This window comes from Ochotona princeps, chromosome 13, assembly GCF_030435755.1.
Source record: "Ochotona princeps isolate mOchPri1 chromosome 13, mOchPri1.hap1, whole genome shotgun sequence".
Lineage (NCBI taxonomy): Eukaryota > Metazoa > Chordata > Mammalia > Lagomorpha > Ochotonidae > Ochotona > Ochotona princeps.
This window is the reverse complement of record NC_080844.1, coordinates 7964141-7991335: the sequence shown is the minus strand read 5'-3', so window position 1 is coordinate 7991335 and position 27195 is coordinate 7964141. Positions and strand designations below refer to the sequence as shown.

The 27195-nt window shown below is 49.6% G+C and overlaps 1 protein-coding gene across 2 annotated transcripts in view; it reads right to left on the bottom strand.

The window, feature by feature from the left end:
- Positions 1–16864: 16864 nt before the first annotated feature.
- Positions 16865–27195, bottom strand: part of LOC101532925 (annexin A8) — a 39247-nt gene continuing 28916 nt past the window's right edge. The window contains exons 5-13 of one of the 2 annotated variants that reach the window (XM_058671269.1): positions 26193–26306; positions 25806–25896; positions 25158–25237; positions 24708–24767; positions 24342–24435; positions 24162–24257; positions 22602–22660; positions 21505–21627; positions 16865–17755 (exon numbers count right to left, since the gene is read on the bottom strand). In XM_058671269.1, the coding sequence (XP_058527252.1) occupies positions 17696–17755; positions 21505–21627; positions 22602–22660; positions 24162–24257; positions 24342–24435; positions 24708–24767; positions 25158–25237; positions 25806–25896; positions 26193–26306 (777 nt within the window). In that variant the 3' untranslated portion in view covers positions 16865–17695. The remainder of the gene's footprint in view (positions 17756–21504; positions 21628–22601; positions 22661–24161; positions 24258–24341; positions 24436–24707; positions 24768–25157; positions 25238–25805; positions 25897–26192; positions 26307–27195) is intronic. The other variant, XM_004583327.3, reaches the window with a different exon arrangement.

Here is a 27195-nt window from a genome sequence, read left to right as displayed (position 1 = left end):
GAGAATAGAATGGCTCAGAAAGAATATTTGAAGACATACTTATCATAAACTGCCCATATTTCATGGGAAACATTAATTTACATACTCAGGACATTTAGTGGACTCCAGTGTTAAACCAAATAAAATCCTGGTGTAGGGGGCTTCTGTATCATTTATGTAATAAATCGCAATCTAACTTAGGACATTGAACAACTGAAACCTTTACTTAGAAATCTGCATTTGTAACAAATAGTTGAGTTTCAGCCAATCACAGTAGTCTGATGGCAGCTATCATGGGTGTCAACTGTTCAAATCCAGCAATGCCATCCTTAAAGTCCCTGGCACCACATCTTCCATTTCTGTACATCACTTCCCTGTCTTCTGTCTGTTGGTGTTAGGTGCCTGGCTGCCACCCAGCAGTTCCTAAGCCTCTGCAAGTTCTGAGGGCTAATTTGTAACTTGCACCTTGCTCAAGTAGATATTGTAACATTTACTTTGTTGGGGTAGGTGTTTGGTACAGCAACTAAAATGTTTGTTTAAGTCCCAGCTCCAATCTTGGTGCCTCTGTGCACGCTGGGAGGCAACAGATGTGGGTCAAACAGTTGGGTCCCTGCCAATGTGGAAGACCTAGACTGGGTTCCTGGCTCCAGGCTTTGCCCTGACCCAACCCTGGCTATTTAGGGCATCTGTGGAGTAAATCTTTGTATGGGATTTCTTGTTTATACGAAGACCGAGTGAGGTACCCATGTCCATGGCTCAGCGGCTGGGCACTCTGGGCAAGTTTTCTCCCCGTTTCTGAAGCCCCACAGGTTTCTGTCTTGAGCTTTCTTTGTTCACTCTGGACTGGGTTCAGAATTTGACTGCAGTGGGGGCGGGGAAGTGGTATTGTGGTGGCTATAGTACCAGCATCCCATACGGGTGCAGTTCTAGTTCCAGCAACTCTACTTCCAATCCAGGCTGCTGCTCAGGACCTGGGAAAGCAGCAGAGAATGGCCCATGTCCTTGGGCCTGTGCTGCCATGTAGGCCTCCTGGCTCTCAGCTTTGGATCAGCTCAGTCCTCACCGTTGAGACCATCCGGGGTGTGAACCAACAGATGGAAGACTTTCTCCCTCTGTGAAATCTGCCTTTCAAATAAAAATAGGTAAATATGTTTTCTTTCTTTTTTTTTTTAAGTTGGCTTTGGAATCACAAATGAAGTCCTTTAAGATTTTTCAACTATGGGCCCAGCACAATGGCTCAGTAGTTAAATCCTCACCTTGCATGTGCTGAGAGTCTATATGGGCACCGGTTTGTGTCCCAGATATCCCACTTCCCATTCAACTCCCTGCTTATGGCCTGGGAAAGTAGTTGAGGATAGCCCAAAGCCTTGGGACCCTGCTGCCCACATGGAAGACACAGAAGAAGTTCTTGGCTCCTGGTTTCAGATTGTCTCAGCTCCAGCTGTTGTAGTCATTTGGGGAGTGAATTAGCAGACAGAAGATCTTTCTGTCTCTCCTTTCTGTACATCTGTCTTTCCAATAAAAATAAATAAATCACTTAAAAACAAAAGTTTTTCAACTACATTATTTGTTTCAGCAAGCCAGATAGGGCCCAGCTTTCTTGGATCTCTTGAGGGCCCTGACATGGTCCCATGGCTCCTACCTGGAGGCCCAGGTGGTTCCTTCCAGAATGGGACACAACTTTTCAGTGCAGTGATGCTGTGGACCCTTTGCTTTGGGCTTTTGAGTGTGGGTTTTTATGCTGTGGGATGTTGCTTGGCCTGGAGGTGCTGCTAGAGGACATAGGCTTTTTGAGGATGTGTGGTGGCTTATGGCTTCACTGGCAAAATCAACTGGATCCAGACTCCAATTTAGACCAGGGTCGGTGATAAACTGAATTAGAGTCACTTAAGAGGCCTCAGGGCATATGAGTTAAACTAAAACTGGGCTCAGCATTGCCTTGTGTGATCCCAGATGCCTGCTCAGAGGCTTCTGTTTTGGGACAAGACGTGAGACGAGAGCAGCAGTCCAAGGTTGCAAAGAATGAGGATGGTTCAATGGTTCAATAGGCCAATCCTCCATCTACAAGCACCAGCATCCCATTTGGGCACCAGTTCACGTCCTGGCTGCTCCGCTTCCCATCTAGGTTCCTGCTTATGGGCTGGAAAATTAGCAGAGGATGGCCCAAAGCCTTGGGGACCTTGCACCTACATGAGAGACCTAAAAGAGACTCCTGGCTTCAGATTAGCTCAGTTGTGGCCATTTGAAGAGTGGACCAGTGGATAGAAGATCTTCCTGTATGTCTTTCCTTCTCTCTGCCTTTAAAAAAATGGATGGGGGCCCGGCGGCGTGGCCTGGCGGCTAAAGTCCTTGCCTTGAACGCCCTGGGATCCCATATGGGCGCCGGTTCTAATCCTGGCAGCTCTACTTCCCATCCAGCTCCCTGCTTGTGGCCTGGAAAGGCAGTCGAGGACGGCCCAAGGCCTTGGGACCCTGCACCCGTGTGGGAGACCCGGAAGAGGTTCCTGGTTCCTGGCATCGGATCGGCGTGTACTGGCCCGTTGCGGTCACTTGGGGAGTGAATCATCAGATGGAAGATCTTTCTCTCTGTCTCTCCTCATCTGGCTTTCCAATAATAATAAATTTCAAAAAAAAATGGATGGGAAGTGGGAAGTCTTTGAGCCTATGGAACTACCATAAAGATAATATTTAAAGATAATGAAGAGAAATCCATCTGAGAGGCTAGGTGAGCATCCTGGTAAAGAACAGAGAGCCAGGTCTTCATGCCAACAGGTGTTGTTTTCACAGATACGATTGTGATTCCCCGAGCCCCTGTGCCAGTTCTCCTCTCCCCTCCTCCCTCTTTTGGAAACTAGCTTGGAGGAGTATTTCTTGGGTGTGGCTTTCCTAAAAACTCTCCCAGGACCTTACCAGTATGCTGTTGTGGCACCTGTGAACCCTCTGGATGCACACTGCTGCCCCCAGTGAGAGGGCCCTCATGCTCTGAATGCATAATGTTATTGAACAACAGCTATTGTTTCCAAGGCGTAATTGCCAATCTGCTGTCAAAATTTGTTTCCTGATTTCATCATACAAAAATTCCCATCCACCCAGCTTCCTACTGGTTGGATTGTCATGGTTCGAGGATCCTGGAACTACAGCTAATTTCATGGATCAGCATTATAAGGCTAGACCATGCATTTTGGGAGAAAAAGGGTTCAAAAGTGGCCATGAAGGGAGGAGTTTTAATTTGGATACTCTTTTTTTTCTTGTTTTTTTTGCAAGCACATCAGAGAAGGGAACAGAACTTCGCAAAAACAATGAGCTGTACTCTTGGTATGTGGAGGCATCCAAAAGATTAGATGCGTCGTAAACTGCCTCCCCCCAAAACTCTTTGCAAAAGGCAAATAAAACTTTGCAACAACTCAGGAATTGCTTAGAGAAGATGTTCTTTTGACTGAACTAACTCTATATACAATTTTATCTTAATGCTCTGAATCCATTAAACTTGTTCAGTTACCGTTCATCTTAGGCTAACAAGAGAGAGGAAGTCAGTAGGGAATGGATTTTTCTGCAAGTTCCACATGCTGTGGAGAGTCCAGGAAATTCCAATCAAACGTATCTCTTAGTAATCAGCATCTTAACAAAATTTTTATTTTGTCTTCTCCTAAACTGCATTGACCTACTCAACCTGCTCATGTACCAGCAGTTGGGTGAGCATGGTGTTAGAATCATCTTGATTTGTAAAGGGCTGTATTGAATAATGAATTTTTGTTGACAAGCCTTATATACTGAACACTCGGGGGAAAATATCAGAGAGGCCCACCATGCCTTGCCTTGGCTTAATGTACCCGGTCACTCTGGCTTACTGGGCCCATCCTCTCTTCCTTGTTTTGGGCAAATATGGTATTCAGGGTATTGTGGAGTACATGAGAGATCACAGGGGACACACGGATACAAGTGTAGAATAAGTTAGAAGGAGTCTTTATTGGCCAACCTCGGCCACAGGTGCTCCTGCTACACTCTAAGACAAAATTTCCAGGCATTCAATTAACTAAGTGGCAGGAAGCAGGAAGGTAGATGCTGAGCCCAAAGTTTCCCTGTAGTTAACTAACCTAAAGTAGCATAGTAGAAGGCAAGAGGAGACAGCGCACAGAACCTCGGAATAATTTCCTTGCTGTCAATTAACTTGAAAGGTGCTGGAGGCAGGAGGAGCGGGGGTGCCTGCTGAGTTTCCTGACACGGTTTCTGCACATCCAATTAACTTGAATGGCGTTTTTTACGCATTCAGTTAACTTGAATGGCGGTTTTATTTGGGAGAAGGTAGGAAGGGCGGGGCGTCTTTTCCGGGCTGTCAATTAACTTGGCAAGCGGCACTAGCTAATCAATGGGCTGCGCTCCTTCAGAAGGTTTGAAGTTGAACCTCTTACTTCAAAGTTTTTGCTGAAAAAGTTTTCAGTCTTTCAGTTTTATTGGACAGCTTTCAGCTTTTATTCAGAAGTATACTTATGAAATATAAATTTTCTACCCTGTTTTCATCTAAGTCATCCATTTGAAGTACAAATTTAGGGCAAGAACTTTCTTAGATGGGTATTAAATGATATCTACACAAGATTGGGTGGACCATAGAGAGGGATCGTTTTTGGTCCATCCAATCCCACAGGCCCCAAACCAATCTTATCTACTTAATGCAGTTTAAAAGTTGGTAGGCGACATAGTAAGTTATACTTCCACCTGTACGCAGCACCAGCATTCCATACGAGCACCAATATGTGTGTGGCTGCTCCACTTCCAATCTAGTGCCCTGCTTATGACCTTGGAAAACAGCAGAGGTTGGCTCAAGTCCTTGGTGCCCTGCACCCACCCACGTAGGCGACTCCTGGCTTTAGATGGGTCCATCTTTGTCTATTGTGGCCATTTCGGGAGTGAACCAGAGAGATGGAAGATCTGGCTCTCTTGTCTTTCTGTAACTCTGCCTTTCAATTAAAGCTCATTTCTAAAAAAGAAAAAGGTTGGAAGGCAAAGTGACAATGAGCAACCTTGCTAACAGTTACTGCAGGCAGTAACCAACGAAGGAGAAGTGTCCCTTGATTCAACCCATTGTTGAAATGGGATAGAAGTTCATAGGCAAAATTGTCATAGGCTTAAAGATCTTCAATAGTGTTAATTCTTAAAGTCATGCTGAGTTAAGTAGCAGATACTCAAGAAATGTCTGTCATCTCTAAGGTTGAGTTACTGAACACTAACTATTGGGCATAGGTTCAGAGCACGTTGACTTTCACAGCTTGTCTTCAAATAGCATGTATTTGAAAATTTGAGTGTAGTATTAAATATGAGAAAATTATGTTCTGAGAAAACCTGCGGTTAAAAACCAGGAGTATGGCTCTTGTTAGCTTTTTTTTTTTTTTTTTTTTGCCACAAACCTAAGAAGCCAGACACAGTAAGTGAGTCACACGAAAGGGGTCTTTATTTCCATGGGGTAAGTAGCCGTGGGGCAGGGAGAAAGTGGGAGCAGAGAGAGAGAGAGAGACAGACGGAAGAGCAGAGAGAGAGCAAGAGAAGAGAGAGGAAAAACAAAGGGAAGAGGCATATTTATAGCCTTGAGGTGGATATGGGGAGTGTGAGTTCAGGGACTGGCAGATGCAGCTGTGGGTGGACATCAGGGACAAATGCCTCCAGGGATTGGTGGAACACACAGTTTAAACCTGATGATCACTAAGCTTACTAAGGCAGTGGGCCTTAGGGGGGCCGAGACCTAGGAGATTTATGATAGTGCTGGGTAACCAGGTTTCAGGGGACCGAGACCTAGGGGATTTACGGTAGAACTGGGTAATCAGACTTTTAAGACCTGGGTCCAGGATGGTGGGGTCAGTCTCAGTTGCTGTTCCAATCACTGCTTACAGCTTTCAACTACAAAATGCTGATGGTGTAAAACAGTTCAAAATTTCTTCCTTTCTAGGTTTTCACTAGAAATGAAGATTATGAGATCTAAGAAGATTCTAACTCATATAGGGTAATTAAGACAGTTCCACACTTGAGAAAAGTAAGATGTGTTTCAGCAAGTGAAAAAGAGGTGATTTTAGAGTGATTACGGAGTCCAGAGTGTTGTGGAAGAGGAATCTTGTGAAAGGAATTTTATGTTATCAAGCTGACTATAATTAGGTGTGAATTATTTATGGATTTTTTTTTTTGAGAAATTGAGCAATGTTGTAGAATGTTATGTTAGCACAAAACTAAAATTTAGCCTTCTCTGTTAAAACAAGATAGTTTGGGGGAGCCAGCACAGTAGCTCAATTGGTTGATCCTTCACCTGCAAGTGCTGGCCCTTCGGCCCCTGCACCCACATAGGAGACCCAGAAGAGGCTCCTGGTTCCTGGGTTCAGATTGGCTCAGCTTGGGCAAGTTGAGCAGCAAGGACACAAACTGGTGCCCATATGGGATGCCAGTGCTGTAAGAGGAGAATTAGCTTGATTTGCCACCCTGTGAGCCCCTATCAGATTTTTGCCCATAGTCATCTTGAGGCTCAACCTTTGTTAATTGCTTTCTTCTTCTCTTATTTGTTTTTTAAAACGCACCAGCTTGATTAGCTGGTTTTTTTTTTTAAATTACTTTTTTTCTTTGAAAGGTATGCTTACTGACGGAAAGATCGAGACAGAGAGAGAGCGAGATCTTTTATATGTTGGTTCACTCCCCAAATGGCTGCAAACGCCACAGTGGCCCAAGTGGGGCTGGTCAGAAGATGGGATCCAGTAACTTCTTCTGAGTCTCCCATTCAGGTGCAGGATCCTCAGCTGCTTTCCCAAGGTACATTAGCAGGAAGCTGGATCAGAAGTGGAGCAGCCAGGACTCTAATCAGAGTCCATTTGGGATGACGGCATTGTAGTGGAGGCTTAGCTTGCTATACCTAATTGTTTTAACTTGATAGTTTTCTCCTAAAAACTTTGGGCAGTTATAATGCCTGAGTCCTACAGTGTGGGGTGGGGTGAGGTGGGGGTATTGGGGAGGTGGGTTCAGGGAGTCCACAGAAGACTGGAATTGTCTTTTTTTAAAAAAAAGATTTATTTATTTTTATTACAAAATCAGATATACAAGGGAGGAGAGACAGAGAGGGAGATCTTCTGTCTGATGGTTCACTCTCCAAGTGACCGCAACAGTTGGAGCTGAGCCAATCCGAAGCCAGGAACAAGGAGCTCCTCCAGGTCTCCCACATGGGCACAGGATCCCAAGGCTTTGGGCCATCTTCAACTGCTTTCCCAGGCCACAGGCAGGGAGCTGGATGAGAAGCAGGGCCGTCGGGATTAGAACCATCGCCCTGTGGGATCCTGGCGTGTGCAAGATGAGGACTTTAACCACTACACTATCACGCCAGGCCCTATAATTATGTTTTACTTTTAGTTTACCACTAAATCTTTGAAGCTCCTCTCATTTTTCCTCAGTTAGATTTATGGAAAGAGTGGGAAGGACCCCGAAAAGTGCAGATTTCTGATAACTAAGATCATACCATGGATTGGGTAGAAATTCCCAGAAGTGTAATGGAGAGACTGCTTTGTGAAGCTGCTAGACCAGCACCAAGGAGACCAGCTGAATGAAATACGAAGGATCTACATTGGCAGATTTTTCTGCTAAGTCAGCCTACACTGGGATTTTTTTTTAAGCAATGCAGTTAGAATGAACACTCTGATCAAAATCCAATGATTTATAACTTATGTTGTTATCTAAGCTATGCAACTGATTTAGAGAAATAAAATCGGCACTTAAAAAGATAGAAATAAGACTCAGTGTTTCTAACATCTCAGAAAGTTCCTGCATCCTTCCCAGCTAGCTTCTGCCATGCTGCACCTCTCTCAACTCCCAGGACAATTACTAGTCTGGTTTCTTGCACCATAGGGTAGCTTTGATGTAAACGGAAGCATGCTCTAGATGTTCCCTCATGACTTGGGCTTGGGAGCATGCAGTGAGGGCTTAGGTGGTTCTGACTCCTGACTCTGGATTCCTGCTAATACAGCCCCTGGGAGGCAGAGGTAACACTTGAAGGCATCTGCCAATGAAAGAGACATGGATTGAGTTCCCAGCTTCCAGCTTCAGTGTGGCCCCAACCCAGGCTGTTACAGGTATTTGGGAAGTGAACCAGCTCACGGGAGTTCTCTCATTCTCTCCATCTCTAAATTAAATCAATCTCAATTTTAGAAGGCCAGGACATTTAGTAGTTAGGACACTCTGGATGCCTATGCCCTGTATCTGGTTAATTGTGCTCATGTTCTGGCTCTGTTCCTAATTTTAGCTTCCTGCTAATGCATGTCCTAGGAGGCAGCAGGTGGTGGTTTGAGCGACTGTGTCCCTGCTTCCCGAATGGGAGACCTGGATTGCGTTTCTGGCTTCTGGTTTCAGCTTGGCCCAATTCTGGCTGCTACAGACCTTTAGGAGTGAACCAGTGTGAGATCTTTCTGTGCTTGTCTTTCCACCTTTAAAAAAATTTTAACAGTATGAAAGTAGTGCAAATCAATAGTTCTTTACCTTTGTATTGCCTGCTAGTGTGCCACTGTATAGATACCCCTGATTTGTGTATTCACTCTTTTGTTGATGAAGATTTAGATTAGTTCTGGTTTGTCTTTTTATTTTAGAGTGGCCTTAAGTCTTAGATAAGTGGTTTCACCTCTGCGTAAGAGCCTAATAATGGAGCTGCTGGACCCTGTGCTTAAGGGTAAGGGTACTTCAGAAGGCTCACAGAAATTTGAAAGAAAAGATCTTTCTTGTGGCACAAAATATTGAAATGCACAGTTTTCTAAATAATATGTGTTTCCAATGATTTTTTGAAAATCCATCATATATGTCTAAATTGATAGTAAATCATTAAATAATTTTTCAAAATATATACAGAACATCCTACTTGATATAAAATATGAGAGGACATCTTTTTTTAAAAAATTAATTTATTTTTATTTGAAAGGTAGATTTTACAGAGAGAGAAATTGAGACAGAAAGATTTTTTTTTCCATTCTCTGCTTTACTTTCCACATGGCAGCAATGGTCAGAGCTGAGCCAATCTGAAGCCAGGAGTCAGGAGTGCTGTCTGGATCTTCTAATTGGGTACAGGTGCCCAAGCTCTTGGGCAGTCTTCTATTAGTTTTCCAAGCACACTGGCAGGGAACTGGGTCAGAAGTGGAGCAACTGGGACTTAAATCAGGACCCAGATGGTAAGATGACACCATGACAGTAGCCCCTAAATTTAAGAGAAGCTTGGAGAGGTCCACTGTATCAATAGTTTTTCATTCTAGTACTGTTTTTTGGGTCTTGATTAAGAAATCTTTTTTCTTTTCTATGGTGGTGATAATATTCTGTGCCTTTTCTGTAAGTTTTAAAAAAAGATTTATTTATTTTCATTGGAAAGTCAGATATACAAAGAGGAGGAAAGATGGAGAGAAAGATCTTCTGTCTGCCGGTTCACTCTCCAGATTGCTGTAGCAGCTGGAGTTGGACTGGCCAACCTGTGGGTTGGGGCCCTCTGTCTATCTCTTTGTATTTCAAATAACTTTTAAAAGCAAAATAAAATAAATACAGGAGGTAGGAGTCGGTGGGGATAGCACTGGCCTCGAAGCCCAAGGTCTGACTTGGTTGTGTCCAGCCAGGTCATCCAGCTAGGTCACTCCTGGGGAAACCAAGTACGCCATGGGGTCAACTTTGACCCACCATGGTGACTACAGTGAGATGGTTTTGAAATGTGATTGGAGATGTTGCCTACTCAGCCACGAGATAGCAAGTTATCCCAGAAAGCTGCTGTTTGAGGAAGATAGGAACTGCTCTTCCAAGGGACCCCAGAATATGGCTCTGGACACCTGGTGTTTTTGTTTTTGTTTTTGTTTTTATTTTTTCCATTTTTAAATTATATTTTTGACAATCTTTACATAGTTAGTTAGGGTAAAAAGTTTCAAGGGCTACCGGAAAGTGGGTAAGACTATTATTTCCATTTTGTTTCCTTCATGTATCTGAGGTAAAGGGGGATTTTAAGGGAGAAGCCCCACCCAGTCTCCCACCCATTGCAGGTCCCTGATGTGGGGCATGCTCTGAGAGTCTGGCTCAAGTGGTTTTGATAGTTCACCAGTTATGAATTGCTGCCAATCTTGCCACTCCAAGCACGATGAGGTCGCTGAAGAATCCATTGATTGACATAATCCATCATAGAGTCTCCGTTTGCCCAGTTTTTCACTGCCAACATATGGCTGAAGTGGCTGATTGACTTGTTCTATCCTCTGTCTTTTCATGGTTAGGGTTCTGAGTTCGGCAGTTGGATTGGGGAGATCCCCAAAGAAACTTTGTCTGAGGTGTTCCCAGACCAGATTCTTGTATGTACTAGCAAGTACAGGGACCGGCACAGTCCATCGCCCCAATCAGCTGGTGGTTGCAGTTGTTGGGTCGGTTCTGTTTCCAGCGCTCTCTTCCACTGGAACCAAGGAGTGTTGCAGTCCATCCTGGTTCTGCCCAGCACACACTCAGCCCTCACATAAACCAGTGGGAGCTGCAGCCTAGTCAGAGCGACCCACAATAACCCCCACCAGGCCTGCCCCCTATGCTGGTTTGCCAGTATTTGCAGCAGACTAGTCCAGTCTGTCCCACATCCCATTCAGCTCTCATACATGTCAATGGGCATTGAAGCCTAGTTCCATCTAACCAGCTCCACTATGCAGCCCACACAGATGTTGTTGGGTGCCTTTCTGTCTCGCCACCCCAGCTTCTTTCCTGGTTTTCATGCTCTGCAGTGGGAGTGATAACCCAAGAGGGAGGAGCTCACTATTTCCCTTCTAGGCTACTCCCACTCATACCTGGTGTTTGTACCCCACTCTTTCTCCTGCTCAGAGTTGGCCACCAGAGGGTGCTGTGAGAGCAGGTTTCCAGGCAGAGAGGCACCGGGCATCCCTGCCTTGCCCAGAAAGGTGCTGATCTGGAATAGGATGGGTCACATGTGGTCACGTGGGGAGGCACCTATGAGGGGTCCTCCGGCAGCTTGTGTGAATAGGGCCATTGTGGGACAAAGGCAGCATGGGGCCTGGGTATTCCTGGTCAGCTTGGGGCAGGGAGATGACACACTGGGGCAGGGCAAGCCAACACCAGGCTGGGAGAGTGATGGCCTATGATGGCCCATGACTCACCAGGCTGGGAGCTTTTAAATGGCCAGCTCCTGTTTTGATGAGGACTGACTTGTGACTTGGGGTGGAGGGGGAGCTCTCAGGGGCAATGATGGATAATCACAGGAGGGGTGGGAGGTGAGGTTGTGATTTACCATGGCCAAGGTGAGTTGCTCCAGCAGCAAGGCATTCTGGGAATGGAGCTCCTTAGACTGCAGGGGGAGTAGTGGCCCCAAAGCTGTGGCCCCAGAAGACACTCAAACGCCTGGGTATGGTGACAGTGCCAGTCCAGGCTGAATGCGGGGTAAGCATCCAGCAGTGGGGACTCAGGTCACGTCTTGGTGCGGCTCTGAAGTTCCGGTCAGAGCCAGGGGCCAGCTAAAAGGTCAATTCCGCCTCCTGGGGGCAAAGGCAGTCACAGGACCAAGCCATGAGACACCAAGACAGGACCACTTGGACCCACACCGTGAAGCAGCCACACAGGCCACAGAAGAATCTCAAGCTCAGGCCTAGGGTTTGGGCTGAGGGCTCACTGTTATTTCAGTTACTTTGTAGTTTCGGGGATTGTTGGAAATAAGATCTACTCCTCACTCTAGGGACAGAGATGCCTTGGCCTGGAGTTCCTCATACTGTCAGGCCCCCTGCTTCCAGACTCAGCCACACGTGTGCACCTGCCCTGTTGCTGCCTGCAACCCCTTGCCTTGTCCCCTGTCCCCCCAAGGTCTCTTGAGCATCTCAGCTGACAGCAGGAGCCTGCCCTGCCTTGGCATGTCTAGGAAGGGGTTGGTTTCCTCACTGCAGTTTGCTATCTGTCCTTGGCCTGCAACACTCCTCTCTGAGGTCCTTCCTAAGCTCTGCCTTCCTGGCCAGCCCCCACCTGCTGGCGGGCAGAAGGTTTGGCCCCATAACAGACACCGCAGATTGCTGACCCAAGCACACCCCTCTCTTGCTTTGTTCCTTGCCAAGAACATTGTGACACTGCCCAGGAATCCAGCTCTGGAAAGGTGAGCTTTCCTCAGCTCGAGGGTAAGCACCCCGAAGGACTGGCGACATGGTCAGCGGGTTAAGCCATCTCTTACGAAGTCTGCATCACTTAGCAGTGCACTGGTTCCAGTCCTGGCTGCTCTGCTTCTGCCTCAGTTTCCTGACACTGCTTGAGGGAAGGCAGCAGAGGATAGCCCAAGGATCTGAGCCCCTGGCAGCGCCCCCTCAGGACAGCTAACAAGAGCTTCTGCTCAGAATAGTGTGAGAAGAGAAAGGCTTGGCTATAGGACGCATGTGGACTCCACTGGTTTGGTCACGTTCCACCCTTCTGTAGAGCAGCCAACCCTGCTAGGGAAGAAAGTAAATCAGCTCCAAGGGAGAGAAATAACTATCTGAGGACAGAGAAGAGCATGCGCATTTGCGTGGTTTGGGTATGGCTTGAATGAGTCCCAGTAGCTTCCTTTGTTGGAGGGCTTGGTTCTTCCAATGGTGGTTAAGGGCAGTGGTAGGACTTGCAAGAGGTGGGGTTTAATGAGAGGTAATTAGGTTATGGAGTGCACCACCCCAGGAAACAGTTAAGGTAGTTCTGGTGCGAGAGGGAGTTGTTGTAAGAGCAAGCCTGCAGCTGGTGCTGTGGCATAGCATGTAAAGCCACCACCTGCAGCCTCTGTAGCCAGTGTGGGTGTCCGTTCAAGTCCTAGCTGCTCCACTTCTCATCCAGGTCCTTTCTAATTTGCCTGGGAAAGCAGCAGAGGCTGGCCCAACTCCTTGTGCCCCTGCACTCACATGAGAGACCTGGAACGAGTTCTTGGCTCCAGCCTGGGGTAGCTCTGTTCTTGTAGCTGTTTGGGGAGTTAACCAGCAGGTGGAAGATATTTCTCTCTCTGCCCACTCCTGCCTCTACCTTTCAAATAAAATTAAATGAACCTTTGCAAGAGTATTCCTGACCCTTGACTCTTCCTCTGCCTTCTTCTGCCTTCTTCTCCCTTCCTCCTATAAGACTGCTGCCATTGGGAAACCATCGGCCCCAACATCCTCACCAAAGCACAGCCAATACCCTTGCATTGCCCTCAGACTTCTAGAGCTATATGCTAAATCAGACTCTGTTCCTTATAAAGTTAGCTTGCCTTTGGTATTTCATTACAGCAATGAAAAATGGGCTAATGCAATCATCCATTGTAGTGAGCCAGGGGAAAAAAAAAGGAGACAGCAATAACACTTTTTATTACTGCACGTTGGCAAGACCATAAGCAGAGAGCGCTCACTGACAAGGAAAAGAAAAATCAGAGCCGGACAATAGGGACAGTGAATCAAAACAGAGTTCATTTCTGACTATTGCAACAGTGAGGCTGCTTAAGCACAGCTAGAAATGGACTCAGTTCTGAGTCCAGCAAGGCCAAGTGCAAGCCATACAGCCAAGAGGAAACCTCAGGTTGTAGCCAAGTAGATGACCAGGATCTTGCTGCAGAAACCCCGGGGTGATGGGATGTCATTGGCAGGGCAATGGGGAAGGATGGGGGTGAATGGTGGGGAATTCAGAAGCTAGTTGGGCGTTGAGAGTGAGCAGCCTTCGGGGTTGTGGGTGATTCTGGCTAAAGCACTTTAGCAGGGTTCCTGCTCACCTGGATTATACAGGAAATGCACAGCTTTGGTCTAGCCAGGAGATGTTGTCACCACGCCTGTCCCCCCTCCCCCTCTCTACCCCTGTTGGCCAAAGTGTCTTTCAAATGTGTGTGTTTGCTCAGAAGTGTCCAAAATCCTCTTCTGGTAAACACGAAATGGAGGTGCCAAGACTGCTCCTAGTGTCCCAGCCAGGTCCCTTTTCCTTCCCCAGTGGCTATGAGAATCTACAGGTGGGTGGTCAGAGCCAGCTGCAGACCACACACACACACACACACACACACACACACACACACACATACAGCTAAGCCCACTGCAACTCATATCCTGGGGAGTGTGAGCATTCCCTCTAATCAGAGGGACCTTCTGGCTATCCCCCGATCTGGCGCCAAGATCCTCCAGCTTGGTGCCCACTGGGATCCTGCGTGGCTGTGCCTGCCCACCATACTGGTGGTGCTCTCTGCTGGGGGTGGGATAGAAGGCCCAAGAGTGGCAGATGACAGATCCTCCAGTTGGATACCCACTGGGGGGCCTTGCATGGCTGTGGCTGCACTCCAGATTCCCAGGAGGCACCTGTTTGGGACTGGGCTGTGGAAGCATCCTGTACCTCCATTGTTTGCAGTCCAGAGGGGGCTTTGTCAAAGGCCTGGGCAGAGAGCAGGTGCGGGGTGGACAGTGACTCAGCACTAAAAGCGAACCCAGGGTGGAGCTTGAATGGAAAGAAAGAAAAAGAGGAGAAACAAATCACTCATCCTCTCTGGCCTGTGTTCAAGTTGGGGAGTCCTGTGCGACTTTAAATGTCTGCAGTGCTTCAAGTCCTGGTTAGGAAAGGAGCACTTGTGGTTGGAGCCCCAAGGCAGGCTGGGACCTGAAGGTGGGGGACAAAATCAGGGTCAGAGGAGGACTGGAGATTCAGGGAGAGTATATTTTCTCTCTCTCTCCCCCATTGCCAGTAACGTTAACATTGTGGGAAGCCATGTGAGGATGCCCAGAGAAGGTGGCAGCCCATAAGCCAGGAAGGAACTTCACCAGGTATGGCATGGAGAGCACCTTGACTGTTGACTTGGCTGTGCCAGAGGTGACAATGGGCAGATTCCAGCTGCCTGAGCAGACACTGCTGCTGTTTTACTGAGGTGCCAACTGAGATATTTTGGCACAAAGCTGCTGCCCCCCTTTTCCTGGGTGACGCTCCAGCATCCCAACAGACAGTCCCCCACCTCTCCACTGAGGAGTGCAGCTGGCTTCTTACATTCTCCTGCCTCAGACCTATGGTTGTGAGAACCATTTATGGCAGATTAAAGATGAACACCAGCCGCTCCTCTGCTCCGCCCAACATGACTACCAATTCATGAGCACTCTCTTCAGTGCCGGACTGGGTGGGTTGTGGTTCCTTTAACAAATAGGCCATGAGAGAAGGGTTGTGGGCTGGTGCTGTGATGTATCAGGTAAAGCCGCTGTTTGTGCAGCCAGCATCCACATGGGCACCAGTTTGAATCCCAATTGCTCCACTTCTGATCCAGTTCTCTGCTAATGCGCTTGGGAAGGTAGTAGAAGATGGCCCAAGTGCCTGGGTCCCTGCATCCACATGAGAGATCTGGAAGGGTCGCCTGGCCAAGTTGCAGCCATTGTGGCCACTTGGGGGAGCGAATCAATGGCTAGAAGACCTCTCTTTGTCTCTTTGTCCCTCTCTGTAACTCTGCCTTGCACAGGCTACAATGCAGGGCTCCTGGGGACACTCCCACTGACCCCTTTGAGGACTTCAAGCCATCTCAGTCAGTGACCAACATGAACATGAAGAAGCTTCCAGATGATTCCAGGGCCCTTGAGTCACCCCAACCAGTGGTGTCCCCAGACCTGCTGGCACAGACACGTGGGCACAGTGTCCCAGCTGAATGCCTGATCCACGGAATCTGGGAGCATCACCAAGTGGAAGGGTATTACTCAAGGTCACTGCTGTGACTTGATAGCCAAGGCAGCAAGTGCACAAACAGAAGGGACTTATGTAGCTGACAGTCTGGGAGGTTCTGAGTCCACACGGCATGGTGAGGCTTTGGCTGTAGTGAGGGACTCAAGTGAGGGTGCTGAGTACAGTAGGGACAGGCTGCACAGTGAGCCTGGAAAAACAGAGGCGAGGGCCAATCACAGGTTTTCAAAGCAGAGTGTCAACCTGTGACCAAAGGACCTCCCACAAGTACCACCACTAAGCATTGTAATTGGATTATGTTTCTGTCCTCTTAGCTTACCACTCCAGGAACTAAAGATCTGCATGCACTCAGGGGCCAAAGCATAACCCAACTGTGGCAGCTGGTTTATATCACTACCTCTAGGGTTGTTGGACGTGAAGCAGTTACAATTGAGGCCTGCTCTGCAAGGAACCTGTGGCTCAGAGACCAGGACAGAGCTGCTGAGCCAACCTGGCGAAGACAGAATCCACTTCTCATCCATGGGAGGCCACGGCCCACCCTGTCCCCTCCTCCCCATCTCTTGCCTGGAGGTTTAGCCTTACCCCAGGCCCAACAACTGGAGTTGGCACATTGGAGCATGTTTAAATGCTGTGGCCCAAGCCAGGCTCCAGGTAGGACAATTGGAGGCACTTAAATATACTTGTCCAGATAGCCAATGTAATGCTTCAATGAAAACGTTCATATTGTGGCACTAGATGGCAGAGTTGAAAGCTGTGGCACAATGGGGCAGGTGTCAGCTTAGTGAAATGAATCAGATCGCATTGATTGGTAGGTTGGCTGGTTGGTTTGGTTGGCTGTCCAAGGGGCAGTGAGCGCTCATCTGTGAAGGTGGCCAGGACACTTCAAGCACATCGAGTAGACCAAAGTACACCCTGGATATACCAGATGTACTAAATATACCCCAGTTATACCCAGCATGCCCAAGTACACCAGATATACCTGGCACACCCCAAGTCTACACCAAGTCCACCCAGGTTTGCCCCTGGGTGTGTGTAATGCAGGATCATCAAGTCTCAGGTGGGAGCTGGATTTGGTGGTTTGTCAAGTCCCTCTCAACCCCAAGATCTCAGGATTCATGCTGCAAATGTCCCATGGCTCACCTGGTGTGTCCCCATGGCAGCGTGGCAGTAGGGGACATCCACAGGTGTGCGTGGATTTGGCTACTCTCCAAATCTTTGTTTCCAGGGGCTGAAATAATTCACATTGTGCTTGCTGATGAACACAGAGGCACTTCTGAACACAAAAATCTTTTTTATTCTAAAAACCATAGCAAAGGCACCTCCTGCTCTGGGCGTCCGGCCCCAGCAGTCATTTGGGTGAGGCAAGAACTGTGCTCAGGGTGTAGGTGTGTTCCTCTAAGACACATACTGCATTATAGGAAGAAAAGGCATCAGCACTGATCCATGCCTGGAAGTCTGAGCCACCTGGAACATAGTGTTCTTGGGTCTGGACAGATTTGTAGCTCAGGACAGTGAGAGAATTTTCCTTCCAGCTAGAGCCCAGTACTGTTAGATGAGGCTGGTCAATGAATGCTTGTGGCAGTAAAGTTGCCATACATACATGCAACCCCATCTCAGTGGCCCACTAGTGTATGCTATCAAAGCAAATGGGTTGCAGCGGCAACTGTCCAGGAGAGAAGCCCAATGGCTGGGGTGCTTGTTGAAAATCCACACTCCTGGCTCTCTCCTCTGGGGAACCCACCTAATTTAGGGGGACAGGCAGGGTTGGGGTTGGAATATCAGTAGAGCCTGGACTCTGCTGATGCTTTTTGGCCTATAGAATTTGGAATGTTCCTGTCTCAGGAGGAAGAAATGAGCCCCCAGCATACCGTGGGTCCCTCCATGCCACGGCATCTGTTGGCCTGGAGAGAACATGAATGAAGTTTGGAGTTGAGCTCATCCCTGGAAGGCAAGTGCAGGGAGAAGACCATTGCTGGCTCAGAAACACTGGCTGCAAGCGGAGAGACGAAAGAAGACAGAGAGGCTGGCTGAGGTCCACGGCCAAGGTCTGTGGAGGGGTCTTGGCCTTTGCTGGAGTTCTTGGGCGCCTTCAGGGGTCATGGCCCACCAGGCTCAGCAGGGCATTCTTGTAGTCACCACTGGTGTCCTCCTGGGGGCGGGAGGCACAAGGAGTCAGGTGGGGGTGTCTGGGGGGCTGGTCTGTTTCCCCAGCAGCAGCAGCTTCTGGCATTAGGTTTCTTGGGATCTCTCTGTTGTTCCTTTACCCTGAGATACCCTCCTCTTTTCTGGCTTTCCATCTCAGGCTACTCCTTTGTGTCACCTGTTGGTTTTCTTACATGTCATATGAGGAGGTGGTGTGGATAGTGGATCAGAGAGACAGCTCCATTCACAGGTAAGGAAGTGTGGGTAGCAGGGAAGAGGACATGGGAGGGGTGTGTGTGTGTGTGTGTGTGTGTGGAATGGGGGGCTCCCCAGGGCTCCTCCCTGTGTTTCACATGGGACCTGGGAGCACCCAAGCTTTCTTTCACTCAACATGGCCCATTCAACTGCTGCTGCTGCTACAGTTTGGGGAGTCACAGCTGGAGCAGGGGGCCAGTGCGATGGTGGGGGCTGGGTGATGTGGGGTATAGAGAAAGTTGGGATTTGGGTTAAATAGACCTGGAGCACAGCTACACACATACATACACAGACCTACAGGGGACAATCTTTTCACCTCTCTCAGCCTCATTCTCATGTCCATGAAATGATATGACCCTGAGGGTGGGCACTTTGCAAGGGAGCAGCAGGAAAGGTGAGCTGGCTGCTTGACTGCTGGCACACCTGGGAGTCAGGTAGTGCCCGTGTCCCTAGAAGATCGACCCCATGCGCCTATTTCTGAACTGTTGGTAAATGGGACTCACTTCGTGGAAAGGTTCTGCGTCCAGGGCTGGAGAGAAGAGGTGGGGTCAGATACGCATGCCCCTCCTCTGTGCTTGAAGACAGAGACTGGAGGGGGAGTGGATTTACCTGGAGTCTCAGCAGCATCCTTCATGCCCTGACAACGGAGCAAGCCTTGCCTGTCTCCCTCTGCCATTTTATTGTAGATGTTTAAATTTCCTTTTAAGGTAGTATTTTTTTAAAGACAGGGTTTTTTTTTTTTTAATTGAAAAGGTAGATTTCCAGAGAGAAGAAGAGACAGAGAGAAAGATCTTCCATTTGCTGGTTCATTCCCCAAAGAGCTGTAATGGCTAGAGCTGAGCTGATCTGAAGCTGGGAGCAAGCAGTGGGTACAGGGTCCCAAGGCTTTGGGCCATCCTTCACTGCTTTCCCAGGCCACAAGCAGGGAGCTGGATGGGAAATGGAGCAGCCAGGACACAAACTGGCCACCCACAGGGGATCCTAGCACTTGCAATGGGAGTGTCAGCCAACTGAGCCATTGTGCTGTCCCTAAAGTGCTATGAAAAAGATGATTTTTTGTAATAGAGTTTGTTTAGAAAGCCATCAATTAGGGTCCGTGTTGTGGCATAGCTGGTAAACCTGTGACACTGGCATTTCACTGGTTCAAATCCCAGCTGCTGCGCTTCCAATCTATCTCCCTGCTAATGGCTTTGGGAAGCAGCAAAGAGTAGCCCAAGGACCTGCACCCATGTGAGAGACCAGGAAGAAGCTAGGGACCCTGAATTTAGCCTGGCCTGCTTATGCCTGTTACAGCCATTTGGAGTATGGATTAGCAGGTGGAATATCTCTCTGTGTCTGTCTTCTCCCTCTTTCTGCGTAATTCTGACTTTCAAATAAAATTTAATCTTTTTTAAAAAAGCCATTGTTTTTTAAATATAAGTTTTAAAAATATATAGGTTATACATGTGGTTTTAAAACTCTTGGCTATTACTTTCTATATGGAAATTTAAAATGATTTATTTATTTGAGAGAGAGAGAGAGCTATTATCCACTGTTTCATTCCTCAGACCCCTGCCCTGGCTGGGGCTAAACTGTTGCCAGACCTGGGAGCTGGGAACAGGAACTCACCATTGCCTCTCAGGGCCTGCGAGGGCAGGCAGCTGGGGGAGCAGGGAGAACCACGTTTTGAATACACAAGCTGATATGGGACACAGGAGCCTTGACCACTAGGCTAAAGGCCTGTGCCTAAGTGGGAATCTTTAACACTTGTAGCCCTGTTGGAAAGCGTTTCTGTTTCGATGGCGTCTGTAGCAAAAGAAGACCAATGGCCAACTTTCTCACAATTCCGCTGGATTTTCTTATATGATATCATGTAAAAATCAAAGTGGGTGGGCCTCACATGTCATCTGGGTGAGGGGCTGTAGATGAATTCTGTAGCCTGCTGAGCCTGTCTACAGTGGTCTACATGGGTGGAAGAGGACTTTTTTGACTTTGTTGTTCAAGGATGACTGCTTTAACTAAGAAGGGAAACAATCGCTGGGATGCCAGAAGTGGTCATGTGTGATGGAAAGAATTCAGCACAGCCAGCTCATCTGCCTTCCCGTGCTGGTTGGTGTTTAGCTCCCTGTCTCCTGATCAGATCAGCTGGGAAGCCTGCAGCAAAACACAGTCGGACTCCAAGGCCTCCACCCTCAAGCTATGTGCTGTCCCTTTCTGAGATGCCTTAAAACAGAAACATAGAGTTGTCTCAGCTCTCACAGGGAATCGGTTCAGGACTCCCCATGGGTACCAAAATGGCCCAGTTCCTCATGTAAATCGGCTACTTCTAAAGTACATGGAAAATGGAGTTAAAAGATGCATGTACTCGGGTGCAGATACTTGAAATTCATGCACGGATTTTTCACAAGACACACTTCTCTGGGGAGACCCCTTGTAAGATCTATACACATCCTCCTGTATGATGTCACTCTAGATTGTTTGTAACACCAGACACAAGGGGAATGCCGTGTGAACGGTTGTTATACTGTGTCATTTAGGAAGTAGCAACTGATGCAACTTTTCTGAGTAGTTTTGATGTATGGTCGGTTGGAACCTATGGATGTGGAATGCCCCACTATGGAGGGCCAACCATATTGGGAACTGTGTGTTTCTTGGGCAAAATAGTGAAGAGTAGATATTTACAGGGGAACTAGCTACTTGACTCTGTGAGCAGTGAAGGTTTGGGAATACATTTGTCACAATTTGACCTCTGTTCATGAAACTGTCCAAGCACTGGTGGATTTATCTACTTAAAAGTTGGCTGCCAATGGTGGGCATCTGGGGAAGCAGTATAGGGCTGTTTCTTGGGATGCCCCATTCATATCTGAGATACCTGGGTTCACATCCTATTTTTGCTCTACATTCCAGCTTCCTACTCACATAATCCAGGCTGGCAGCAGGTGAAGGCTCAAGTAGCTGGGTCCCTGCCACCCATGTGGGCAACCCAGAGTCAGCTGCTGACTTAGCTCCTGGCTTTGTGGACGTTTCCAGAGTAAACCAGTAGATGGGCTATAGCTCCCTGGTTCTCTGCTTTTCAAATAAACAAGAGAAATAGAAAACAACATCTACTATAATATATGATATTGCAGCCAGTCTCACTCTGGAATTTAGAAAGAAGTTTTTTCCCAGGACAACTAGATATAAATGGTGGCTTCCATACCTGGCGAACTATGCCCTCTGACTCATCAGATGCAGTTCTTGCTGCAAGGATTTGGTACTACTTCAAAGGCACAGCCATGACTCAAGTACAAAGCCAACTTCCTGGTGGGACATATGGGAGCTTCCGGGATCTGATCTCCACCTACTTCCTCCTGCACCCACTCCCCTCAAGTTTGCTGGGCCCTGACAGGCCACTTGGTAATGAAGCTTAGGTGTGCTGCCCAGCCAGAGAGGACAGGCAACTGTGGCGTCAATCTTGACATCCATGCTTCTTACTCACATCTCTGTTGTGAGATGGCCTGGGTATTGGGAACCCCAGCTTACCGTGATCATGCTGCTGAGGGTCTTGCCGTACATCTTCTTGAACTGATTCTTGATGAGATTTAGGTCAATCTCACTCCTAGAGACGATGTTCCTTATCAGGGTCCCATCACGTGTCCCTGCTCCCTGGACAAGACAGGGACAATCACCTCATCACTCCCTGCCTTTCATGCCCAAATCTCTCGCCTCCTCTTCTTAGGAGCCAAATGCTTCAAGATGCTGTTGGTTTGTTCCAGCAGATTATAGATATGAAACATGCATGGCTGCAGGGAGAGTTCTCCCTAGAGCAGGAGCATGGCCAGGGCCAACTTCAGACTCTGCGTCCACACTCACTTTCTCCTGGACCAGTCTCATGGAAGATAGAGCTGCAGGGCCAAGGTGCTCTCTCATTTCTCACGCAGCCCTGACCAGACAGCTGGGGGTGGGAGGAGTTGTGGGTGTGGATCTCCTTTTTAGCTGATGCCAGCAACTATGAATCAGAGAAGGTGGTCACTGGTTTTAGTCTCAAGGAAGTCATTTAAATTTGGTTCCAGATACTGGAAAGTTCATCTAATGTATGGTTTTAAGAGCCTATGTTTTTTTTTCCCATTGTTTTGTTTTGTTTTGTTTTTGGCTAGTGCAGTCCTTTGGGCCATAGGCAAAGCAAGCTGTATGTGTAGCAATCTTGCTGGCAACTTGTCCAGACCAAAGCTGTCCTATTTCCCAGCAACCTCTGGTGTGATCTCCCATGGTAAATGAGTTCCCAAGGAGATCACAGGAGGCAATGGAAAGAACAATCAGGTTGGTGTGGGTTCAAGCCTAGGCTCTCCTCCATTCAGCAGCCTGTGGCCATGAACCTGGGCTTCTTGGGCAGCAGTCCCACTGTGGGTCTCACAGCACTTTGAAGGCTCAGTGTCATGCTCACTGCCTAATGCACCTGCTTAGACTCACCTTCAGGAGATGCGGTGCCCTTCCCCATGCTCCGTCCACCCCCTGAGAACTGATGCCTCTTTAACCCAGAAGAGGTTGGGAAAAGAGACCCCAGTGTGGAAGACAGTGGTGGTTCTGCCTGCATTGGCCTTGCATTTGGGGGGAGGGGATGTTAAGGAGGGGGCACTTACCTTCATGGCATAGTGCAGTCTCTCAGCAAAGTAGCAGTGGACATTTCTGGTGCACTTCACTGGCAAACAGGAAAGCTCTGTTAGCACCTGGATGCTGCGGGCAAAGCCACGCACACCTTTGTTTATTCATGTCTTGCCCAGGGCTGTGAATGATCCAGTTGAGCAAGCTATGGTGTATTTCTTCACTCCCCTTCCAAAAGGGGAGGCTTGTGTCAGGGGACAGTGGGTGGGGAGGGAAGCCTGGGGCACTGGGCACAGTTCCAAAGGCCCAGAGCAGGTAGGTCAAAGGGCAAATTGTGAGATACACTGGCGGGGGGGGGGGCACAGGGCTCCTACACCTCTGGCCTGTCAGGGGACAGCTCAGTCCCATGGCAGCCTTGAGATACCTGCACCGAGAGCCTAGCCAGGCAGCTCCACAGAGGCACTCAGCACGGTGGCTGCTGGCCTGGTCTGCTAGTGTTCTTGCACGTCCCTTGTGAGTGAAACCCTGCATTTGAATTCCCATGCACTGAGATACTAAGGCAGAGTCACCTGTTCCAGAGAGTGCCTGCTGGATGTGTCTCTCACAGAGGCTATGACAGACACCAGGCCTTTGGAAGGGAGGCTGGAAGTGGCGGGGGTATGGGTGGTGATTCAGCCCCAGGCTGCAGGCTTTGTGGGAAGTCCACCAGGTTCAAGCCCTGTGACTAAAGGGTGAAGTGAGGGGAATGTGAGCTGCAGGGGAATAAAGAGGGCCCACTAGGAGTGCCAGCCACTCCCTGCTGGGAGATTTCATTGGGGAGCAGATATGAGCTCTTGGGGACTGAGGTTACAGCAGGTGTGGGGGGTGCCAGATGTGCCAATACAGGCTGATCCATCATCAGGCAGAGTTGGCTGGGGGAGTCCCAGATGCCTCCTGCCCCAATAGGGAGCAGGGCTTGTGGGGACATGCGGAGGGACAGAAGGGTGTCCCATCCTGGGTCTCAGGTCTCATGTTCTTTATGACCACCCTAGGTGTGGTCCCCTGGGAGGTTCTCAGCGCTGCCCATATCAGACTGCTGGGCACTCAGCCCTTGCTCCACAAGCAAGTGAGACAGGGGCCAGGCAGCACAGGGTGATGCCGGTGACATTGCTTAGGGTTTCCCCACTGGAGCCTCAGAGCTCCCCAGGAGGCTGCTGTGCTGGGGCCCGGCACGATTACATGACAAACTCATATGCCACCTTGCAAGCACTCACACACACTCAATCACACACCCACACCCTTGCACATGCATCTCATGCTGTCTCTAACACACACCCACATCAGTACACACTCATACACCATCACCCCTACACATGTACAGCTCTGTGCTCTTACATACACACTGACACACGTGTACTCCCTTACTCTTGCACACATACATCCCCGTGCTGTAAAACACTAACACACACTCACACCCACACATCACTGGGTGTCACATGGGCTGCACAGAGTACATTCCCTGGCTGGTCCCACAGAGCCCAACACATGGTGCCAGGGTCCTGGGCCGAGGGGTTCAGACCGCGTGTATGGGGGCCTCTGTCCCATCCCGCTGGACTTACCCACAGTGAGCATGGCCTCCTCCAGGGAGCCGTGGGTCTCACTTTTGATGCTGTCCTCGATGCTCTTGTTGGCAATTTTCTCATACTCTTCAAACACTGTGGGGAGAGGGCTCCAGTGAGTGATGCAGAGCTTATAGCCTGCACGCCGTCTGCCCCGTGTGGCCTCCCCCTCCTCTGTACCTCTCATCAGGTGAGGAGCACTGCGCGTGCACAGGATGGTAATGAATTTCATCTCATCTGTCCCGTTAATCTTTTCACCAGCTGCATACAGATCCTGCCATGGGTGAAGTGGACTGAGCAGGTGAGAGCAAGAACCCTACCTTCCCCCCCATGTCCATACCTGGTCAGCTTCCTGGGCTGCTCCTGCAGCTTCAGCACCTCCCACCCAGGCCCCACTCTGTCCCCTCTTCCTCCCTCCTCCCAGAGGCCTACAGGTGCTGCTGAGCTGAAAGGGTCTAAGTCCAGCATCAAAGAAAGCCCCCTGTGGGCAGGGATGATGGGGAGGCTTCCAGGCCTCAGCCCCAAGTCCAGGAGTGCGAGCCTCACCTGTGCATCTTGGAGAGCCAGTCCTGGGTCCACAAAGCCACTCACATCATCCCTGCTACCCTGGGAACACAGGAGGCAGGTATGTCAGGCCAGCCAGCTAGCTAGCCAGCCAGAGCTGCCAGGGGCTCAGGGTGCAAGGCAGGGGCATCTGCCTCTCTGGCCCTGTGACCTTCAGTCAGCCTCAGTTTTGTCATCTGTGCAATGGGACTGCTAAGGCATGCCTCATGGGGAGCACAGGGCTGGGCCTGATGCTTGCCTGAGGGAGTTGCTTCTTCTGTACCTGGCTAAGTCGGAGTTCAGGGAGTGGGGGAGAGGGGTTGCTGGGAGCACTGCCTCCAAGCCCCTCCAAGCATGCTGAGACACACCCAAAGTGCTCCTGTCCTTGCCTCTTCTCCAGGCAGGGCTTAGGGAGCCCAGAAGCTCCCCCTGCAGGGGGCCTGCCTGTAATACCTGCAGGAGGCACACCAGGATCCTCTCCAGGTAGCCGCTGGTGTCTGCTTGGATGTCTTCCTCCAGGCTGGACCCGTAATCTGCAAGAAAATGGGGGTGTAAGGCATGGAGTGGGCCCAGAGCTTCCGTTTAGTACTGCTTCTCATACTGCTCACAAAGCCTGCTGGGAAGGGACTTATCCTTCCTTGCCACCCAGTGGCACAAATGTGCTGCCAAGCCACACCCAGGGCAGGCCAGGGCTGCTGAATGGGCTGCACTTGCAAAGTCAAGTTCATAGCATGGATCATTGATTGGCTTCTGCTGGCCACATGTCCGATAGACCATGGCTGCTGTGATCCTCACCACAAGGGAGCCTGGCAGATGGCCCTCTGTGGGCTTACAGTGCCCCTTGGTGGGCAGACTTGGGCAAAGGCAGCAGCCGGCCATTCCCCAGCATCTGGCCAGCATCAAGACTGGATCTGGGTCATGTCCAATCTCACTATCTCCCACTGGGCTTGGCAAACAGCAGGCACTTAGCCCTGTGTATGAAAAAGTCCCCAAAGGGTCCTTTTCCTATGTGATTCGATGTCAGACTGCTGGGGTTCCTGCCCGTCCCGGGAAAGCCTTCCCCTCCCACCACACCCCTGCCCACCCTGGTGCCTCCCTCACCTTCCTCATAGGCCTTCATGATCTCCTGCAGCTGCTGCTTCGTCCGGGAGGCCAGGATCTCAATGATGACGCCCTCCTTGGTCCCTAAGCCCTGAGGACAACAATATCTGGGCTCAGGCTCCATGTGCGGTCACCTGCTGCCCCATCACCTCTTTCTCTTTTCCAGGTCTTGGGAAGAACAGGTCCCTGCCCTGTGCTGCTCTGATGGAGGAGGCTTCTGGTTGCCCTGCTCAACTAGTTTCACTGTGCCCTGAGCAGCACTGACTAGGGTTGTTTCCTGGCCAGTCAGCCCTGGTGCCAAGCAGCAGGCTGTTGGGCTCACCAGGCACAGCCAGGGTATGAGGGGACCATGGTGGGATGTGGCCCTGAGTGGGCCACATGGCATACCTTCATGGCATCGTGCAGCTCCTTGGCCTCATATCTGTACGGCGGGTACATGAGAGCCACGATGAGTCTCTCAAACTTGCCGCTCAGCTCCGACTTCAAGGTCTCAGTGAGATCCTGAGGGAGGAAAGAGCACAGGGGGTGAGCTAGGTGCCAGCCTCGCCTGAACGCAGGAGAGCAGGGTGGTGGTCGGTGCTGGCTGGGACCAGAAGCTGCTCCGGACTAGATTCACATGTGGGCTGTGCCATGTGATCCTGGGATACATGGGGCTGGCTCCTTAGCCACCTGCTAGAGACAGTCATGCTCCTGCTTCATGCCATGGTTTAAGCGTGGGTGGAGACTCCACTCAGCACTCAGCAAGTGCGCTGGGCACAGCAGGAGCCTTCAGGGAAATGCAGCCATGGTGGCTTACCCCATGGCCAGCTCCGAGCATGGCGCCATGGTGTTCTGCTCACAATTGCTGCCTGTGGCCTGATGGACGAATGTCTGTCTGCTTCTCCAGATGCCAGTCCCTACAAGGACCCGACGGGCCACCTCGAGTCTGTCTGCACACAGGAGCAGACACATCCAGGGCTTTGTCTGATGTAGATTGAAAGTCTCAGCCTTGCTTACCCACTCTGAGACTGGGAAATCTCTGCAACCTCTCTGGACATTGCTTTTCCAGAATGTAAGGAATAATGTGTGGTCGGGAGGTGAGGAGAGAGAAATTGCACAGCAACACACTCATTATTCCTGTGTTTCTTGACACCCACAGGTGTTTAGCTCTGACCTACGGGCGGTTAGAGCCATCTTGGACTTGCCATGGGCAAAAAGGGCGAGGCCCGGCACCAACAGCTCCAATGAGAAGATGGCAGAACGGACAGCTGGGGTTGGGGAAGTGGGCATGGTTCAGGTGCAGGAGTGGGAGGAGCTTCGGTGTAGGACCTGAACAGCACCTTGAGGACTAAGGAGGGAGAGGAAGGCGGGGCTGGGGGAGCCACAGTGGGGCCATGGGATGAGATAGAAC